The sequence below is a fragment of the Melanerpes formicivorus genome, unplaced genomic scaffold (assembly GCF_026170545.1).
Source record: "Melanerpes formicivorus ecotype bairdi unplaced genomic scaffold, bMelFor1.0.p_v2 SCAF_7, whole genome shotgun sequence".
NCBI lineage: Eukaryota > Metazoa > Chordata > Aves > Piciformes > Picidae > Melanerpes > Melanerpes formicivorus.
The window spans coordinates 1323124-1342935 of NW_027142359.1; the positions used below are offsets into that span (position 1 = coordinate 1323124).

General features: G+C 48.5%; 2 protein-coding genes across 2 annotated transcripts in view; one reads left to right on the forward strand and one right to left on the reverse strand.

Moving 5' to 3' along the window:
* Nucleotides 1–6472, forward strand: part of LOC137442221 (protein zyg-11 homolog B) — a 29838-nt gene extending 23366 nt beyond the window's left edge. Inside the window, exons 10-14 of the mRNA XM_068140613.1 lie at nt 237–284; nt 1427–1624; nt 1722–1774; nt 2562–2659; nt 4864–6472. Coding sequence (XP_067996714.1) covers nt 237–284; nt 1427–1624; nt 1722–1774; nt 2562–2659; nt 4864–5054 — 588 coding nt within the window. The 3' untranslated portion in view covers nt 5055–6472. The remainder of the gene's footprint in view (nt 1–236; nt 285–1426; nt 1625–1721; nt 1775–2561; nt 2660–4863) is intronic.
* Nucleotides 6473–9526: 3054 nt separating this feature from the next.
* Nucleotides 9527–19801, reverse strand: ECHDC2 (enoyl-CoA hydratase domain containing 2). The gene is made up of 10 exons (XM_068140615.1): nt 19611–19801; nt 17824–17891; nt 17154–17241; nt 16366–16452; nt 14764–14856; nt 12988–13044; nt 12440–12627; nt 12011–12061; nt 11686–11733; nt 9527–9775 (listed from the first exon to the last, which is right to left on the reverse strand). Exons 1-10 carry the CDS (start codon nt 19732–19734, stop codon nt 9698–9700), a joined length of 882 nt encoding a protein of 293 aa, XP_067996716.1. The 5' UTR covers nt 19735–19801; the 3' UTR covers nt 9527–9697.
* Between the last annotated feature and the right edge of the window lie 11 nt (nt 19802–19812).

The window sequence follows — 19812 nt, forward strand, 5'->3', positions numbered from 1 at the left end:
TGACACCCTAAAAAGTCCCTCCCCAGCTTTTAGGCCCCCTTCAGATACTGGAAGGCCACAATAAGGTCTCCTTGGAGCCTTCTCTCCTCCATATGAATAGCCCCAATATAGACAATTTCTTTCCTTCTGAGTTTCTGGCTTTACAATGGGAACCTAAGCCTTTATATTATTCTAAATTTCATACAATCACAGAATGTTTACCTGTGCTTTGTTTCTTTTCTCTTTTTTTTCCACAGTCTTTTCCATCTGAATCATCCATCCAACAGAAAGTTCTTGGACTTCTGGTGAGATGAAAAAAACAAAAACATTAAAAAGCCTTAAATATATTTTTAAAAACTGATATATTTAAAAACTAGTTTTATTTTTTATTTTCCCCCCCTGTAATCTTAATCTGGAAGTTTGCCTCATAAATTGACATTCCTCTTTGACAAGGGACATTTTTTTTGTCCCCTGTGTAACCAGTACTCCAGAAGCACTGCTTAGGTTGAATTTGATGGTTACAGTAAGCACAGAAGGCTGTTAAGAATGGGCAGCGAGGGAATCCCAGAAGCACCAGATTATTGAGGCTGGAAAAGACCTCTGAGATCAAGTCCAGCCTAGGACCAAACACCACCACAGCAGCTAAACCAGGCCACCAAGTGCCACATCGAAGCTTTTCTTAATGACCTCCAGGGATGGTGACTCCACCACCCCCCTGGGCAGTCCATCCCAGTGCCTAATCAGCCTTTCTGTCAGGAAGTGCTTCCTAATATCCAACCTAAACCTCCCCTGGCACAGGCTCAGGCCATGCCCTCTTATTCTGTCACTGGTTGCCTGGGAGAAGAGCCTGACCCCCACCTGACCAGATTGCAACCTCACTTTAGGTAGTTGTGGAGAGTGATAAGGTCTCCCCTGAGTCTCCTCTTCTCCAGGCTGAACACCCCCAGCTCCCTCAGCCTCTCCTCATCAGACCTTCCCTCCAGCCCCCTCACCAGTCTGGTTGCTCTCCTCTGGACCTGCTCCAGCACCTCAATATCCTTCCTGAAGTGAGGGGACAACACAGGGCAGAATCTGAAGCAGGAAGCTTCAGATCTGTCCAAATGAAGGAAAAAAAAACCCAAAAAAGCCCAGTGGAACCCAAAACTGTGCACTGCTGGAGTTTACTGAAATGGTGGCTGGGAATTTGACAACCAGCCTTTTAGTTGGTGTCATCTGCGTGCTGATGGCCTACAATTGCTTAGGAGAACCTCTCTGTTTTGAGGCAAATTTCTGCAGCAGCCTGGGAAGTTTTCAAAAGCAGAAGTAATATTTGGAGATCTGGTGGTCATCTGAATGCATAATGGCCTCCTCCTACCTGTGTTTACTCAAACTCGAGTTTGTTTCTCTCCCTTGTGTGGATTTCTTCCTGTTGATACCTTCTCTTTTTTTTTTCCCCCTTCCCTTCCAGAATAACATAGCTGAAGTTAAAGAGCTCCATTCTGAACTGATGTGGAAGGACTTCATAGACCACATTAGTAAATTACTGCACAGTGTGGAGGTGGAAGTTAGCTACTTTGCAGCAGGGATCATTGCTCACTTGATATCTCGAGGAGAGCAGGCCTGGACATTGAGTCGCAGCCAGAGGACATCCCTCCTGGAACAGCTGGTACAGAAATGAGGATGAATGTTCTTTGTCCTACTCTTTCATGGTTTGGTCAATGTTTGTATTTAACAATGAGTGTTCTTGGTTCTTTGTTTTGCAGCATTCTGCCATTTTGAATTGGCCAACTCCAGAATGTGAGATGGTGGCTTACAGGTAACTATTGTCTTGATTTAGAGTTTGAAAACTCAGCTGAACTAGGCTTAAAGCTTGTGCCCACAGGGGAGGGAGCTGCTAGCCACACATAGCTTTGTCCAGTGGAAAAAGACCTATTGACTTAAAACACCCAGTATGTGGATTTTCTCTCTGATCAAAGAAGGTTAGAGGCTTCTGTATTGGATTGGACGTTAGGAAGAAGTCTTCTCCATGAGGGTGGTGAGACACTGGCGCAGGTTGCCCAGGGAGGTGGTGGAAGCCTCATCCCTGGAGGTTTTTAAGGCCAGGCTGGATGTGGCTCTGAGCAGCCTTCTCTAGTGTGAGGTGTCCTTGCCTATGGCAGGGGGGTTGGAACTAGACAATCCTTGAAGTCCCTACAATTCTATGATGCTCTGAAAAGGGAAATGTAATGTTGTTTTTCTGCTAAAGGTGTTCTGCAATGTTGTTCTTTTACTATTTTGCTGTTATTGCTGTATTTCTATGTTGCCATTTTTCTGTGCTACTTTTTCTATTAAGGGTGTTCTGCTGCCTGCCTGCCTAGGAGACATAGATGCAAAGATTAACCAGCAAGGTTATATTGGCTAGCATAGGCTGGCACTATCTGTCCTAGAGAGAGAAGCCTGAGGCTTAAAAAAAACTACAGTTAAAGTCTTGCCTGATCATCTAAAACTCATTTATCAAGTCTCTCTCCCAGTTAAATCTGTAGCTGAGTGGTCAATGTGTGACCTTTGAGGTAGTAACACTTACCAGTAAAGTGACTTGCTGTTCCTCTCCTTTTTTTCCACAGGTCTTTCAATCCCTTTTTTCCGCTACTTAGCTGTTTCATGACACCTGGTGTCCAGTTGTGGGCTGTGTGGGCCATGCAGCACGTCTGCAGCAAAAATCGTATGTATCGAATAACACTGCCCTAAAATTCTTGTTTCTTAGCATCTTACTCACCAGCATCAAGTGGGGAAAAGAACAACTCCTAGGGCATCCAGTTCTGGGACCCACATTACAAGAAAGATCTGGACATGCTGGAATGTGTCTGGAAAAGGCCATGAGGATGAGCAGAGTGCTGGAGCTCCTTTCCTGTGGAGACAGACTGAGAGAGTTGGGGAGATTGAGTCTGGAGAAAAGGAGGCTCCAGGGAGACCTTATTGTGGCCTTCCAGTATCTGAAGGGGGCTACAAGAAAGCTGGGGAGGGACTTTTTAGGGTGTCAGGGAGTGATAGGACTGGGGGGAATGGAAAAAAAACTAGAAATGGGTAGATTCAGATTGGATGTTGGGAAGAAGTTCTTCTCCATGAGGGTGGTGAGACACTGGCACAGGTTGCCCAGGAGGTGATGGAAGCCTCATCCCTGGAGGTTTTTAAGGCCAGGCTGGATGTGGCTGTGAGCAACCTGCTGTAGTGTGAGGTGTCCCTGCCCGTGGCAGGGGGGTTGGAACTAAATGATCCTTGAGGTTCCTTCCAACCCTGACAATTTTAAGATTCTATGCTATTCACTCCTCTGGAGGAATGGCATTTAAGGTTTGACTAAATGGGCCAGGAAAAGAAAGTATTAAAAGTTCTTTCTGTCCTTTTTATTTACTGAAGTGTAGTGCTGCATGCACATGATTCATTGCAGAGTGTGGCCATGGGTTAGGGACAGATTTGGCTCACATGGGAAACTTTGTTCAGAAATGTAAATGTTAATAACAGGCAACAAATACATTTTAGATTAAGAACAGTGATTGCAGCAGGTTAGCTGGCTCTTGCTGTCAGAACAGGAGTTGTAGGTAATCCTTCTCTCTAATCACCTTTTGGGCCTAACTTGCTGTGAGATGAAGCTCGGTTTCTTCATCTGTCTTTCCCCATCTGCAAAATGGGAGCACCAATGTCTTGACTGTAAAATGATTTGAGAACATGTGATGGGGGCAGAGAGAAATTGCCTGAGCATACCTGAGTGGAAGAGTGGTCAAGGGGCCTTTAGTGCTCTTTTGTTGTACCACAGATACATCTGATGTGATCTGCCAGATGGAAAGCAGCTTTCCTCTCAACTATTGGAAATTATTTGCTGTGCCAGTTTTTCAATCTTCTTGTCATCAGTGTATTTGTTTATTCCTGCCCCATAAATCACTGTTTCTACAGTGAATAGACATCTGTTCAGGACCAAACAATAATGTGGCATAATATACAACTGCACATGAAGTACTGGTGTCCTGCTCTTTGTAGAGCTTCAAGTGATTGCCTTGAGAGCGGACCATAGAATCTAGCACAGGTCACACAAGAACACATCCAGACAGTCTCCTTCTCTGGAGACTCCACAACCTCTCTGGGGAGTTGATTCCAGTGCTCTGTGACCCACCAGTGAAGAAGTTCCTCCTCATATTGAGGTGGAACCTCCTGTGCTGTACTTTATATCCACTGCTTCTTGTCCTATCACAGGGTGCAACTGGGCAGAGCCTGTCCCCTCCCTCTTGACACCCAGCCCTCAGATATTTATAAACATTGATCAGATCCCCTCTCAGTCTTCTCTTCTCCAGACTAAACAGCCCCAGGGCTCTCAGCCTCTCCTCATCAGGCAGTGCTCCAGTCCCTTCAGCATCCTTGTAGGTGTCCCTTGGACTCTCTCAAGTAGATCCCTGTCCCTCTTGAACTGGGGAGCCCTGAACTGGATGTAATATTCCAGGTGAGGTCTCGCTAGGGCAGAGTAGAGGGGAAAGAGAACCTCCCTGGATCTGGTGGACACACTCCTCTTAATGCACCCCAGGATCCCCTTGGCCTTCTTGGCCACAAGGGCACATTGCTGTCCCATGCAGAACTTCTTGTCCATCAGGACTCCCAGGTCCTTCTCCACAGGGCTGCTCTCTAGCAGATCACCTCCTAACCTGTACTGGTGCAGTTTATGCTTCCTTCCCAGGTGCAGGATGCTGCACTTATCCTCGTTGAACCTCCTTAGGTTCCTCTCAGCCCAGCTATCAGTCTGTCCAAGTCTCAGTGAATGGCTGCACAGTCTTCAAGTGTCTCAGCCAAGCCTCACAGTTTGGTGTCATCAGCAAACTTGCCGAGCAGACACTCTGTATCTGCTGTGTTTTGCTAATTCCCTTTTTTCCAACCCTCTTCCAGCTGCCAGGTACTGCAGCATGCTGATTGAAGAGGGTGGCTTGCAGCATTTGTACAACATCAAGGAGAATGTGCAGACAGATCCCCACGTGCAGAGGATCGCAGTGGCCATCCTGGACAGCTTGGAGAAACACATCACGCGCCATGGGAGGCCACCCCCCTGCAGGAAACAGCCACCCAGCAAACCCAACTGAGGCTGCAGGTAGAGGAGTGTGAATGAAGTCTTGTCTCTGTAGTAACCCCTTCTGGTGTGTATGTAGTTGGAGTAACTCGTAACATAGTGGTCACCATTAAAGTGATTTGCCGCTCAGCCTGGGACCCGGAACCGTCGGCGAACCTCAACTTTAATGGCAACCGCAGCTGCAGTGTGGGAAGGGTCACTGCTTGAGCTGGTCACACCTGAAGGGTTGCTGCTGGCTACAGAGAAATGGGACTTGTACAAGATCCATGTGCACAGCTGAAAAAGGACTCCTAAGGAACCCCTTGGGTTGTGACTGCTGGAAGAGAAAGTTCTTCCACCCCTACGATTGCTGTTCCATAGCACTGGTGCAGTTTGGTGTTTGATTAGAATTGTGTGGTTGTGAGATTCAACACTTCTGCAGATTAAAACAAGAGTGCATGCATGCAGGTACAGTGAGACTTGTAACTACGGTGACCAGAACGTCCCTTGTCTCATAACCCTTCTAAACACAAATGGGCTGTTGAACTTCCTTGGGCCTGCAAGCTGTGTTCCTTTGTTTTCCTTCCTGCTAGAACAATCCTTTTTGCAGTTCAGCTCTCCTGAGTCCTCCCTGCTCTCAGTAAGGTGAGGACCAACATTGCATCAGGGAAAGGGGGAAACCTGCTAAAATAAAGCAATAGACACAGGATTTAGAGGAGACACACTGCTAAAAGGATCGACTAAGCTTGAGGTTTTAAAGGTGGTAACAGGGGGGTTTTGTTGCTGCTTGGCTGCCTTTGGTTGTGTGTGGTAAGTCTCTGTTGTTCTTAGGATACTGGTAGGGAAAGGAGAAGGCTCATCAGAGCAAAACACTGACTCGCCTTCATCATGAAGGGGATTGCATGTCTTGGGAGGAGGCCCAGGATATTTGGTCACCTTATTTATAAGAGACTAATGATTGCTCCGTTTTCTGTAAATACTCAGTCAGTATTGTGCAGTGGATTCTATTTCCCAGCCATCACGGTGCAAACTGCTGCCCAACGTTCCCTGTAACCTCTGTGTCAATTGCCTTGTTCTGTGGAGTGTGAACTTTTACATAAAGATCTGTTCTACCAACTCCTCTCTTAGTTACCTGTGGCTTTCCCTTGCACTGCATACAGGTGCCTGACAAAAGTACAAGTGAGGGAAGCAAACTGCATGTCCAGTTCAAAATCAGTTTCATTTAAGGGCTTAGGTTTGTTTTTCTGGTTAGTCTCTCCACATTTCCATGGCAACTGACTGCTACTCAGAGACTCTCCTGTAAATAGATTGGTAATTGGGTTTCAGAAGAAAACTACTTTGGTAGCTTACCAGTGGTGATGGCTTCTTCATGATGAGCATATTTTACTATTTTTACCTCCTTCCCTCTCCCAGCTCCCATCCTTCAAATAAAAGCATCACCTCTAATCTTCAGTGATCTACTTACTGTGTATTTGAACAGCTTCCAAGGGTACTGCTCCAGTACTGTAATCACTGTTGTGTCACTGCCTGTTGTATGAAGATCTCCTTTGACTGGTATCACTTTTTTTATGTGCAGAGCTGGTTCTGCACATTTTTCTTGAGTCAAAGTTAAATTGCTTGGAGCTTTGAATAATGAAGGTGGTTTAAAACATGACAAATGGGCTGCAGGCGTTTGCCTAACGCCCCTGAGATGTCTGCTGTGGGACCTCGCACAATGGGAACTTCACAGCAGATACGGAGCACAAAGGTTGCCAAAACTGCAGGCTGTCAGAACTGCTGCTGGTAGGATGAAGATAAATCACTTGCTGCAACATTTTAAAAGCAAAATGACCACTCTCCTTCCAGCACTGTTTTCCCCTAATAACAGGAGAACTTGCTGAAGCATCCTATCTGGAATTGGGGGGCAAAAGAAATAATCTCCATACAGCACAAGATGAATGTGATAGTGGCATCAGGCCAGCTGGTGAAGGTGTCACTGCCTGCTGCTTCACAGGATGTTAGAAGTTGGAAGGGGCCTCTGGAGATCAAGTCCAACCCCCTTGCAGGACCACAGAATCTAGCACAGGTCACACAGGAACACATCCAGACAGGGCTTGAAAGGCTCCAGAGAAGGAGACTCCACAACCTCTCTGGGCAGCTTGTGCCAGGGCTCTGGGACTCTCCCAGTGAAGAAGTTCCTCCTCATATTGAGGTGGAACCTCCTGTGCTGTAGTTTGTATCCATTGCCCCGTGTCTTATCACAGGGTGCAACTGAGCAGAGCCTGTCCCCTCCCTCTTGACACCCAGCCCTCAGATATTTATAGGCATTTATTATATCCCCTCTCAGTCTTCTCCAGACTGAACAGCCTCATCAGGCAGCGCTCCAGTCCCTTCAGCATCCTTGTAGCCCTCTGGTAGACTCTATCCAGCAGATCCCTCATGAACTGGATGCAATATTCCAGGTGAGGTCTCACTAGAGTAGAGGGGAAAGAGAACCTTCTTGGCCACAAGGGCACATTGCTGACCCATGCAGAACTTATTATCCACCAGGACTCCCAGGTCCTTCTCCACAGGGCTGCTCTCCAGCAGATCACCTCCTAACCTGTACTGCTGCAGTTTATTCTTCCTTCCCAGCTGCAGGACTCTGCACTTATCCTTGTTGAACCTCATTCAGTTCCTCTATGCCCAGAACTTCACACAGGTTGTAAATGACTTTTTCCATACCCTTCTTGTTTTGTCCCCCATGCTTCAGGCAAAGGGAGTGGAATTCTGTCAAGCTAATAAGTACAAATGCATACAAGGTCTAAATCCACTACATTTACTTGCAGGTGCCAGTTACAGAAAGGTCTCTTCACATTCCTGTACAGCTGCAGGAGTAATTCTGGAAGCAACTTTCAACCCTTTGTATTTCACCTGCAGCATATTTTTCTGAAGGCTGAAGATCCTGACTCTGCTTCACCTTTGCAGGTCTTCACATGGGAAGCTTGCACAGGTTTAATCTGGTAAGGTTACCTCACCCACAGGGCCCTCGGTTAACTTGTGGCACAAGTGTAACTGTATTTTGCTACAAGCCATGAAATACCCCCCAGTTCCAAATGTCTGGCACATTTTGGAAGTGTATTTTGGTGCAACTAGGTTTCTCCAATGCACTTTTGCTTGAAAGCTCCAGTCTAGGAAAGATGCCAGAGGGCTAAATGGTGTGGCAAGGCTCAGTGCTGGAGAACCTCTAAGCAGAGGGAGAAAGTAACTTCAAAGAGAAAAATAGGTGATGGGACAGAGGTAGCACGGCCAAGGTGCCCGAGTGGCACATCTCTGTGCACATAGAGGCCTTGCATTTTCTCAGGGACTGACAGCAGAGAGCTGCCAGGTCAGTTGCTGAGGTGGGAGCTCAGTGTTTTGCAACAGCTCCTGAGGGCAAATGCCATGGCTCTGTGTGAATCCCGCTTGTTCTGAGGAGTTGGGATAGCACTGATAAAGCAGGCTTGAGGAGGTTTTCTTTCTTTGTAAGCTGTCTTGCTCTGCAGTGTGGTGGGCTCATGTACATTTGGTTTTCAGCCTGTTCTGTGGTGATTTTTTGTTCATTTGCTTTTGGTGAGGCAAAGCTCCTCCCTTCTGACCTGACCTCTGCAAGAGCCCTAACTGCTGACTGAATCATAGAATGGTCCAGGCTGGATGGGACCTCCAAGGGTCATCCAGTCTGACCTCCCTGCAGTCAGCAGGGACATCCCCAACTAGATCAGGTTGCCCAGGGCCTCATTGAGCCTCACATTGAGTATCTCCAGGGAAGGGACTTCAACCACCTCCCTGGGCAACCTGTTCCAGTGTTCCACCACCCTCATAGTAAAAAGCTTCTTCCTGATATCTAATCTCAATCTTCTCTAGTTTGAAGCCATTGCCCCACCCCATGTCCTGTCACTGCAGGCCTTTGCAAACAGTCTCTCTCCATTCTTCCTGGAGCCCCCTTCAGGTACTGACAGGCTGCTATTAGGTCTCCCCAGAGCCTTCTCTTCTCCAGGCTGAACACCCCCAGCTCCCTCAGCCTGTCCTCATAGCAGAAGTGCTCCAACCCCTTGATCATTTTCATGGCCCTGCTCTGGACCCTCTCCATCAGGTCTATGTCCTTCCTATCTTGAGGGCTCCAGAGCTGTACACAGTACTCTAGATGAGGTCTCACCAGAGCAGAAGAAAGTGACAGAATCCTCTCCCTGGATCTGCTGACAACACATCTTTTGATGCAGCCCAGGATATGATTTGCCTTCAGGGCTGCAAGCTCCCACTGCCTGCTCATGTCCAGCTTCTCACCCACCAGCACTCCCAAGTCCTTTTCCTCAGGGCTGCTTTCTATCACTCCTCCCCCAGTCTGTATTGATAGCGAGGATTGTTCTGCCTCATTGACCCTGCACTTGCTCTTGTTGAACCTCATGAACTTCACCTGGGCTCACCTCTCCAGCCTGTCCAGGTCCCTCTGGTGTCTCAACACCACTCAGCTTGGTGTCATCTGCAAGACGAGTGCAGGGGGCAAAGATCAGCTATTCAAAGTTCAATCTTTATTTGTGAATTCAGTGGAGTTTTCTGAAAAGCAGTCCAAGGCACAGAGTGAAGTACCAAGAATGCAGTCATAAAAATAATCCCAAGAAATCAGTGGCTCCTCTTCAGCCCTCCTCAAAAGCTCCAGAGCCCAGGGGAAGGCAGGAAGTGTCACTTGCCAACGAAGCGAGGTGGCCGCTTCTCCCTGAAGGCAGCCATCCCTTCCTGGCGGTCTCTTGTGGGGATGTTCTGCATTAAAACAAGAAAATGCTGTTGGCTGGGGACAAATCTGAGGTGGCTTCAAGTGCTGACTACTTTGGCAGTAGGAGTCCAAGCCTGATTGCTGCTTTGTCCAGCAACTGTGTACAGTTCTGGGCTCCTCAATTTAAGAAGGACATTGAGACTCTTGGAACGTGTCCAGAGAAGGACAATGAGGCTGGGGCGAGGTCTCGAGCACAAGCTCTATGAGGAGAGGCTGAGGGAGCTGGGGTTGTTTAGCCTGGAGAAGAGGAGGCTCAGGGGAGACCTCATTGCTCTCTACAACTACCTGAAAGCTGGTTGTAGCCAGGAAGGGGTTGGTCTCTTCTCCCAGGCAACCAGCACCAGAACAAGAGGACACAGTCTCAAGCTTCACAAGGGGAAGTTTAGGCTCAAGGGGAGGAGAAAGTTCTTTAAAGAAAGAATAATTGGTCATTGGAATGTACTGCCCAGGGAGGTGGTGGAGTTGCCATCCCTAGAGATGTTCAAAAAAGGATTGGATGTGGCACTTGAAGCCATGGTTTAGTTGTCATGAGGTTGGACTTGATGATCTCTGAGGTCTTTTCCAACCTAGTTGATTCTGTGATTTCTGTGATAACATCAAGTTGTACCTTCCATGTCTTGCAGCTAGGACACTAGGGCTGAGTTGTGGTGTGAATCCCAAGCAAAGCATCAAAGACAAAAGGCCATGGACCAGAAAGCTGTACAAGGAAAAGAAATTCCAGAAATACAGTATTTTGCCACCTTAAAATGCACAAGAGGCACAGCACTCTCAGGTTCTGTTAGCCAAGAAAGGTCCATCCTCTCCAAGCATGTCCAAAAGAGTGACTCCAGGAGGAGTCTGATTTTTCATTTGTTCAAGCCAAGCGCCCTCAAAGCCCATCCTATAATTCAGATATTGTTGAAACTCATAATACACAGTCACAGGAGGCTGTTGCAGGAAGGAATTTGGGCTCAGGCAGGCTGAGTAAGGCATCTACTTATGACAACAATTCTTACTCTGAAATTAAATCTGGAATTCCACTTAAGTGTGTTCTCAGAGCTGCAGATTTAGCTGTCAGTGTTCCCTCAGAGAGAGGAAACCCCAGAATCACAGAATTACTGAGGATGGAAAAGACCTCTGAGATAATCAAGACCAGCCTGTGACCTAACACCACCACAGCAGCTAAACCAGGCCACCAAGTGCCACATCCAAGCTTTCCTTAAAGACCTCCAGGGATGGTCACTCCACCACCTCCCTGGGCAGTCCATCCCTGTGCCTAATCAGCCTTTCTGTCAGGAAGTGCTTCCTAATGTCCAACCTAAACCTCCCCTGGCACAGCCTCAGGCCATGCCCTCTTGTCCTGTCACAAGCTGCCTGGGAGAAGAGCCTGACCCCCACCTGACTACAACTTCCTTGTAGGTAGTTGTAGAGAGTGGTAAGGTCCCCCCTGAGTCTCCTCCAGGCTGAACACCCCCAGCTCCCTCAGCCTCTCCTCATCAGACCTTCCCTCCAGCCCCCTCACCAGTCTGGTTGCTCTCCTCTGGACCTGCAGGAAGGATACTGAGGTGCTGGAGCAGTGAGGGGCCCAGAGCTGCACACAGTGCTCAAGGTGAGGCCTCACCAGTGCTGAGCACATGGCAGAATTCCATCCTTAGTCCTGCTGGCCACACTGCTCCTGATCCAGGCCAAGATGCCGCTGGCCTTCCATGCCCCCTGGGCACACTGCTGGCTCATGTTCAGCTGCTGTCACCCAGCACTGTCAGGTCCCTCTCTGCCAGGCTGCTCTCCAGCCACTCATCCCCCAGCCTCTAGCACTGCATGGGGTTGTGTGGTCAAAGTGCAGGACAAAGCCAGAAAGAGGATGCAGTGAGTACCTAGCTACAAACACTGTGCAGCTGCTCTCTTCAGGACAACCTACCTGGGCGTAACACATCCCCTCGATGGCCATCCCTGAGGCAATGTCAACCTGGGGAGGAGAGGGAAGAGTGAGACTGCTGTGAAGTGCAGCCCTCAGATCAATGCACACTCACAGGAGTGACCTTCACTCCTGGGCTAGACCTACAGTGTTAGCATCTGTAGAGAGCAAGTCCTGCTGTGTTCATTTTGTCCTTGAAGAGAATTTTAACCCCCCCGAAGCAGTTTTAAATACTTTATCTAAACTAGGATTTTAACATTTTGCTGTAATAATCTTTAAGAGCTGCCTGTCTGCTCTAATTCCCTCAGTATTAAAACAAAACCATTACCTCCATGCCTCTGTTTATTGCCAGTTTTCCCATTTTCACAGCAAATGGAGCCTTTATTAAAAAACAAACAAACAAGTCACACAACACAATGAAACCACCCCACACAGTTCACAAGTGGTGTTGTATCCTTACCCTAGCCCCAAACCACCCTTCAGCCTACAGGAATGTGCACTAAGTTGGGAAGTCTTTGGTGGGCTCTACAGTTAATGCAAGGCTTCAGCATGTCCTGCAGGACCACAGCTGGAGGTGAAGCTGTCCTGTGGGGTACGCAGCTGGATGTGAGCAGTTGTTCCTGCAGAAACTGCACTCACAGAGATTTCAGCTTCAGGGACCAAGCCTTGAACAGCTCCCAGGAAGGAATTTCAGTTGATTGCTCTAAGGACAGCAGAAATACCTCCCTTGCACTGACCACAGGCATCACACACTCACCTGAGGCAGGATCTCTTTAGCCAAGGCCAGGGCTCTCTGGTAGGCTGCGTCTCCCTCGCTGTTTTGGGGCACTGTGTGATTGACTAATCCCATTGAGAGGGCTTCCTCCCCATCAACCTGCCTCCCAGTGAAAATCAGTTCCTTGGCAAGGCCTATTCCAACCACTCTGGGCAGGCGCTGGGTTCCACCTGAGGAAGGCAGCAAATGTTTCACATCACTGAGAAATGCCTCCCAAGTGAGGATTTTCTCTCCTTGCATAACAAGGAGCCTTGAAAAATAAAGGGCTCAGGGGTTTCCTTAATAACAACTACTAGCTGAATATGTTCATGTTTTGAAAAGCACCTGAAATGCTGCAGCATCCTTTAGAGTATTTTGGTGAAGGGGAAAAGGTGGAAAGAGACTTTCCTAAACTCACAGCAAGCCTGGGACAAGGCTTAAAGCAGAGCTTGTTTGATAGATCCCTTGGGCAAAATGGTGCTTCCAATTTACATGCAAGATATTCCTCACACAGCTGAGAAGTAAGAGACTGAAGGTTTAATAAAGGTTACCTGCTCCAGGAAGAAGCCCTCTGGTGGTCTCAATAAGGCCCATTTTAGCTGATGAAGCTGTTTAAAAAAGAATAAAAGTTAAAGTTGAGTTGCTCAGGTACTTTTGGATCTGCATAGCTAATGAAAGAAGACTACAAAGTGTCAATACTGGGCTGGAACTGTGTTTCTGCTAGTCCCTAGGCAGTCTGGATACTACAGTGCTTAGCCAATATCCATCCCAGATCAGTTGAAAGATGTGCAGTATGGCTGCTTACCACTGATGGAGATGTTTCACAGAATCACAGAATGTTAGGGGCTGGAAGGGACCTCGAAAGATCATCCAGTCCAACCCCCCTGCCAGAGCAGGATCACCTAGAGCAGGTCACACAGGAACACATCCAGGGAGGTGTTGAGTATCTCCAGAGAGGGAGACTCCACAACCCCCTGGGCAGCCTGTTCCACTGTTCTGTCACCCTCACAGGGAAACACTTTCCTCCTGTTTCCATTGAACTTCCTCTGCCTCAGCTTCCACCATTGCCCCTTGTGCTGTCATTGGGCATCACCCAGCAGAGCCTGGCTCCAGCCTCTTGGCACTCACCCTGCACATCTTGATAAACATGAATGAGGTCACATCTCAGACTCCTCCTCTCCAAGATCAAGAGCCCTCAGCTCCCTCAGTTTCTCCTCACAAGGAAGATGTTCCACTCCCCTAATCATCTTTGTGGCTCTGTGTTGGACTCTTTCAAGCAGTTCCCTGAGGTCCTTCTTGAACTGAGGGGCCCAGAACTGGACACAATATTCCAGATGCAGCCTCACCAGGGCAGAGTAGAGGGGGAGGAGAAGCTCTCAACCTACTAACCACAGCCCTTCTAATCCAGCCCAGAATGGCATTGGCCTTCTTGGACACCAGAGCACGTTGCTGGCTCGTGGTCAACCTCCCATCCACTAGGGCCCCAGGTCCTTTTCCCCTTCACTGCTCTCCAACAGGTCAGTCCCCTACCTATCCTGCTCCATGGGGCTGTTCTTTCCCAGGTGCAAGACTCTACACTTGCCCTTACTGAACTTCAGAAGTTCTTCACAGACAGAGAGACTGGCCATTGGAAGGGGCTGCCCAGGGAGGTGGTGGAGTCACTGTCACTGGGAAGTGTTTAAACTTTTCAGAGACTGAATGAGGCACTTGGTACCATGGTTTAGTTGATTAGATGGTGTTGGGTGATAGGTTGATCTCAAAGGTCTTTTCCAACCTGGTTAATTCTGTATTCATTAAATTTCTCCCTGCCCAATTCTCAGGCTGTCCCAGTCTGGCTGAATAGCAGCATGATCCTCCTGTGTCAGGCACTCCTCCCAGTTTGGTGTCCTCAGCAAACTTGTTGACAGTGCCCTCTGTGCCCTCCTCCAGGTCATTGATCAATATATTGAATAGAACTGGTCCCATCTGCTAAAACCAATGTTAGCTCCAGACTAAGGAAGTAAGTAAGGAATTCTTCCAGTCCAACCTGATTTAAGAAAGGAGGGTTGGATCTAGCCAGTGCTGACCCACTATTACATGATCATGCTGTATTCAGTTCTGCCAGTAGGTTTCAGAAGGAATCTTGTCTAAAAACAGCCTTTGATTTTTAAGCACGGAAACTGCTTTTGCAGTAGGAACCAAATGTCACAATTTCTGGACAAACCTCCTCATTTCCTGAGTTGTGTAAGTTCCCCACTTAGCCTGCTGGATTCCATTCAGACAGCTGTCATGCATGCAAGTCCTCTTCAAAAGAGTCATTGATGACATGTATTAAGCAGCATACAAACCTGCCACTCGAAGGTCACAAGCCAGCGCCAGCTCCAGTCCACCCCCCAGCGCGTAGCCATCGATTGCAGCAATTGTGGGCACAGGCAGGGCAGCTGGGGAGACACCACACATTAGACAGTTCTGTTCCACAAGCTCTGCTCCACTCACTGCTGGAACTTAAATGCTTACATTCACAGGAGCACAGGATGTTAGGGATTGGAAAGGACCTCTGGAGATCATCAAGTCCAACCCCCCTGCCAGAGCAGGACCATAGAATCCAGCAGAGGTCACACATCCAGACAGGGCTGGAAAGTCTCCAAAGAAGGAAGACTCCACAACTCCTCTGGGGAGCCTGTTCCAGTGCTCTGGGACCCTTACAGGGAAGAAGTTCCTCCTCATGTTGAGGTGGACCCATCCCTCAGATACTTGTAGACATTGATCAGATCACCTCTGTCTTCTCTTCTCCAGAGTAAACAACCCCAGGACTCTCAGCCTCTCCTCATCAGGCAGTTCTCTAGTCCCTTCATCATCCTTGTGGCCCTCCATTTGACTCTCTGAAGTAAATCCCTGTTCCTCTTGAAGTGGGGAGCCCAGAACTGGATGCAATATTCTAGGTGGGGACAGGAGTTCTCAAAAAATCCTTCAAGAATCCATTTTCTTCTGCCACAAACTTTCTGTGTCTAAACAACAGGACCTGTCTTCACTTCTTTGTGTTCACAAAATACTGCAACACAACCCAGGATGTATTGTCTCCTTGCAAGTCATGATGTGAATGCCCAGCTTAAACACTCAGTTAGCAGTAACAAGCTAAACAACAAAGACTCCCTTCCTAGTCACTGTTACAAGTAGCTTTTCTGGTGCTGTAGACCAGGCTCCTGAACCTGGTAAATGGTGATCCTGAGGTACCCTGAGATGAGTTGGTAAGAAGCCTTTTTAATACTCAGAGAGCTGGAAGTATAACTACTCCAACCCCTCAGCCCAGCTCCTGCTGTGTTTTGTGAGACAGAATCATTCTCTCCACATTGTTGTCTGTTTTTTAATTACTATAGTTCTCATTGGTATTGTAGTCAGATTCCACTTTGACATTCCTCTCTGATGAGAGCAGAATAACTCATAAATAGGGCAAGAAAAATCAACTGAAGCAGTCTGTATTCTTTTGCAAAGAAAAAGGGGCTGAGGGTGGAAGAGTTGCTGGTGCAAAACCTTGGGAATTCAGCACATCCATTTAGCAAATCCACAGATCCAAATGCATGCTCTTAGATCAATGCCATATCATGAGTGCTTCTGAGCATGTATTTGAAGTGGGACAAGCAGCACAGCTCACTTTGTCCAGCACTGTCTCCCAAGGATTACACAGAACTTTCTAGAAAGCTTTGTTACAGCAGGCTGCTCCTCAGCACTGGAAAGGCAGTGCTGGAAGGCATCTTGTCTGTGGAGGGGCAGCAGGATAGCTGGCATTTAATTCTAACTAGATCTCTGTGTTTGGCACAAGCCGGAACCATTTGGGAAGCTATCCTCAATGGACAACCTGCTGGGGCAAGCATCCTTCCCCTCCTGCAGCATTTCCAGATGGCTCTGCACAGACAGGCTAGGACACATTTCCAGCTGCAACAATGATTTACCTATTTCATCCATCAGATTTCTCAGCCTTTTAACAAAGTGTCCAACTTCTGCATCATCCATCTGTGCTCGTTCCTTTAAGTCTGCACCTAAGGAGAGGAGAAGATTAGAATCCAAGAAAAGGAAAAAGGCATCTGAATTGTGTTCCCTCCTGTCTCTCTCACAGGACAGACATTTCAGAAGTCTGATTTGTTACACAAAAGCCATCCTGTTTCCCTCTTAGCAGGCACTGCCAGGTGCTTTTCTGCATAACTACACACCCCCAAGAGCCATCAATTCTGGACTTCCCAGTTCAGGAGGGACAGGGATCTGCTGGAGAGAGTCCAACAGAGGGCTGCAAGGATGATGAAGGGACTGGAGCACTGCCTGATGAGGAGAGGCTGAGAGCCCTGGGGCTGTTTAGTCTGGAGAAGACTGAGAGGGGATCTGATCAACATCTACAAATATCTGAGGGCTGAGGTCAGGAAGGGACAGCCTCTGTTCAGTTGTACCCTGTGATAGAACAAGGGGCAATGGATGGAAACTACAGCACAGGAGGTTCCACCTCAACATGAGGTGGCTCCTATGAGGCTCCCAGAGCACTGGAACAGGCTGCCCAGAGGGGTTGTGGAGTCTCCTCTGGAGACTTTCAAGCCCCATCTGGATGTGTTGCTGTGTGACCTGTGCTAGATTCTATGGTCCTGCGCTGGCGGGGGTGTTGAACTGGAAGATCTCCAGAGGTCTCTTCCCATCGCTAACATCCTGTTATCAGATTGTTTAACAGCAGTCTGCAGAGCCTTTTATCACTTACCAGCACAAAATACACCTTTCACCTGGCTCTTGAACACCACCACACGAACCTGCTCGTCGAAGCGGAGCTGTTCCAGAGCACTGAACAGCTGTGAGGAAGGAAGTGCAAACAAGGTTGTTAAAACTTGAAGCATATGGGTGCAGATGCTGAGGTTAGAGCAAGCTCCTAATCTATGGTGAAGGTTTATTTCATCTTTCCCTGCAGGTGCCAGGAATTCCCTGGAAATCATGTGTGTGGAGCCAGCAAAATCCCTCCATGACAGCCTCAGAATGATGTTTCCCCATCTTCTTCCTTTCAGAGATGATCCTTTGCTGTACCTCAGACTCCCCTTCCTGCTCAGGCATGAGTCAGACTTTCTCTAGAATGTATAAACCTGCAACAGAAGATCTGCTAAGGTCTGACAGTAAGCATGTTTTTGATGCCATTATGCAAGTGAAGAAATTAATTTGGGTCTCAGTTAGCTGACTTAAATAGCTCCAGTGTCTCTGTCCAGTCCACATCTGCAGCTCCCACAGCACTGACAGTTTTCTCTGCAGGCTAACCTTGCTCCAGTGCAGTCTCCCACTGCCTACCAGCGAGCTGTTAAGCGTTTGTTTCAGATTTCCCCCAACTATCTATTGCATTTGGTTAGTGCTCATGACTCCAAACACTTCCACAGGCCCATACTCACTTCAGCCACAAATACTTTTCCCAATGAATTTCTGGCGTGGGGTCGGCTCATTAGGATTTCAGCAATACCTTAGTAACAGAGACAATTTCAGTTACACTTTGTTTAATTCTGACACAGCAACTCCACTGGGAACAACAGCTGCATGTGCTGCATCTTCTCTTTCCTGGAAATGCATATGAAGTATATTCTAAACCCAGCAGTCAGTCGTTTCCCAGGTGGGGGTGGCAGACCACGTCTACAACCCCCAGTTAGGCAGCACAACTGGAAAATCCAGCAGCACTGCAAACAGTATCAGAGAAGCAGACTTTTACCACATGAACATGACAGATAAGAATATCTCTTAGAATCACTGCAGGAATGGAAAAAGCTACAAAGAAACAAACAAAAAAACCCCACCAAATGATCCATCTCAGGTTTCTCTTTCAAGCCTTACTCAGTTTTTATTGTACAGGCCAGGTGTACTCCTCAGTAGAGGAAAGCATCTTGGGATTGCTGTTTGCATGAGAATAGCACAAACTACCGCAGTACCACATTACAGTAGAGGTTGGAAGGCACCTCCAGAGATCATCCAGTCCGGCCCCTCCTGCCAAAACAGGATGGCCCAGGGCAGTCCACACAGGAATGCACCCAGGTGGCTTTTTTAAGTCTCCAGAGAAGGAGACTCCACAACCTTTCTGGGCAGCCTGTTCCAGTGCTCCCAGTTCACGTTTTGACATTGCACCTCCATTTAAAGTTTAAAAGCTTATCAGTGGAAAGGACTTCACTCACAGTTCCTAAGTCCAAGCAGAAAAATAAGACCACAACATCTACCTGCTTCTCACTTTCACTTGTAAATTATTATCCAATAGTTTCTGTGTGCTCTGGAAAGAGAAAACTTCTCTCCTATTTCTTTGGCTGGACTTCTGCTCACTTCCCTGGCCTTAACCTTGCACAGCGCTGCTGCTGTAGGTGCACAGATGCATAGCACATCTTCTGTCCTGCTAGGTCCTCTGTCTTCCTCTACCAATGGCTAGGTAGTGAACAAGTTGTGCCGCTTAGGAACAGCCACAGGTTAACAGAAGGCACCAGCAAACAAAGCCAAGTCACAATTCAGGTACTACATTTGTCTATGGTGACCAGCAAATTTACCAAGAGTTGCTTATAAGCTCTTGAAATAGTTTACCTTGCCAGAAAGTAATTCCACTGGCAATCTGAACCAGAACTCAAGTTGCTCAGCGACCCCTGCATGAAAATGCACAGACAGATTCTGCTCCAGTACTACCCTTAGCACTGCTACTACTACTGCCAGAGAAAATCTGAGAGCTGCTTGCATGGAGATCTCCTGTACAGAGACCTTTAAAAAATAAAAGACGACCTCTAGCTATTCATTTGGCAGCTGTGTTCTTGAGGAAGGCACCAAGGCACAGGTTCAAGCAAAGGGAATATGAACGACCCGCCTGCTATGGACTCTACCAAGCAACCAGTCTCCTACGCTACGAGGGTGTAAGTGCAAGGGACGATTGATTCGGCCGCCCTGGGACCGGCGGAGCTGCAGGGACAGCCCAGAGTGTTTCCAGGACCTGCCTGAGGGACTGCCAGGCCTGGCAGAGCCGTGGTCCAAGGAGGGGCTGGGACACACAGGGTGCCAGTTGCGCCAGGCCGGGAGCCGATGTGCTTTTGCCCGCAACCGGTAAAACTACGTAGACCAAGAAAATCCGGCCCAGGACGTCAGCTACACGGACCCCTCGCCAGCGCCAGGGCCCACCCCTGGGGCCCCGCGGGTTGCGGAGGGGCCCCGCTGCACTCACCGCTGCTCTCCCCGCCAGCCGTGCCCACCAGCACCTCCGCGCCCCGCCGCGGGGCGGCCGCGGGGAGCCCGCCGCGACCCCAGCGCCGCAGCAGCTCCCGCCCCGCCCGCCCCAGCCACATCATGGCGCCGCTGCCCGGCTTCCACCGCCGCTGGAGGGGCGGCGAGGGGCCGGGCGGCGAGGGGCCGGGCTGCGGGCGCTG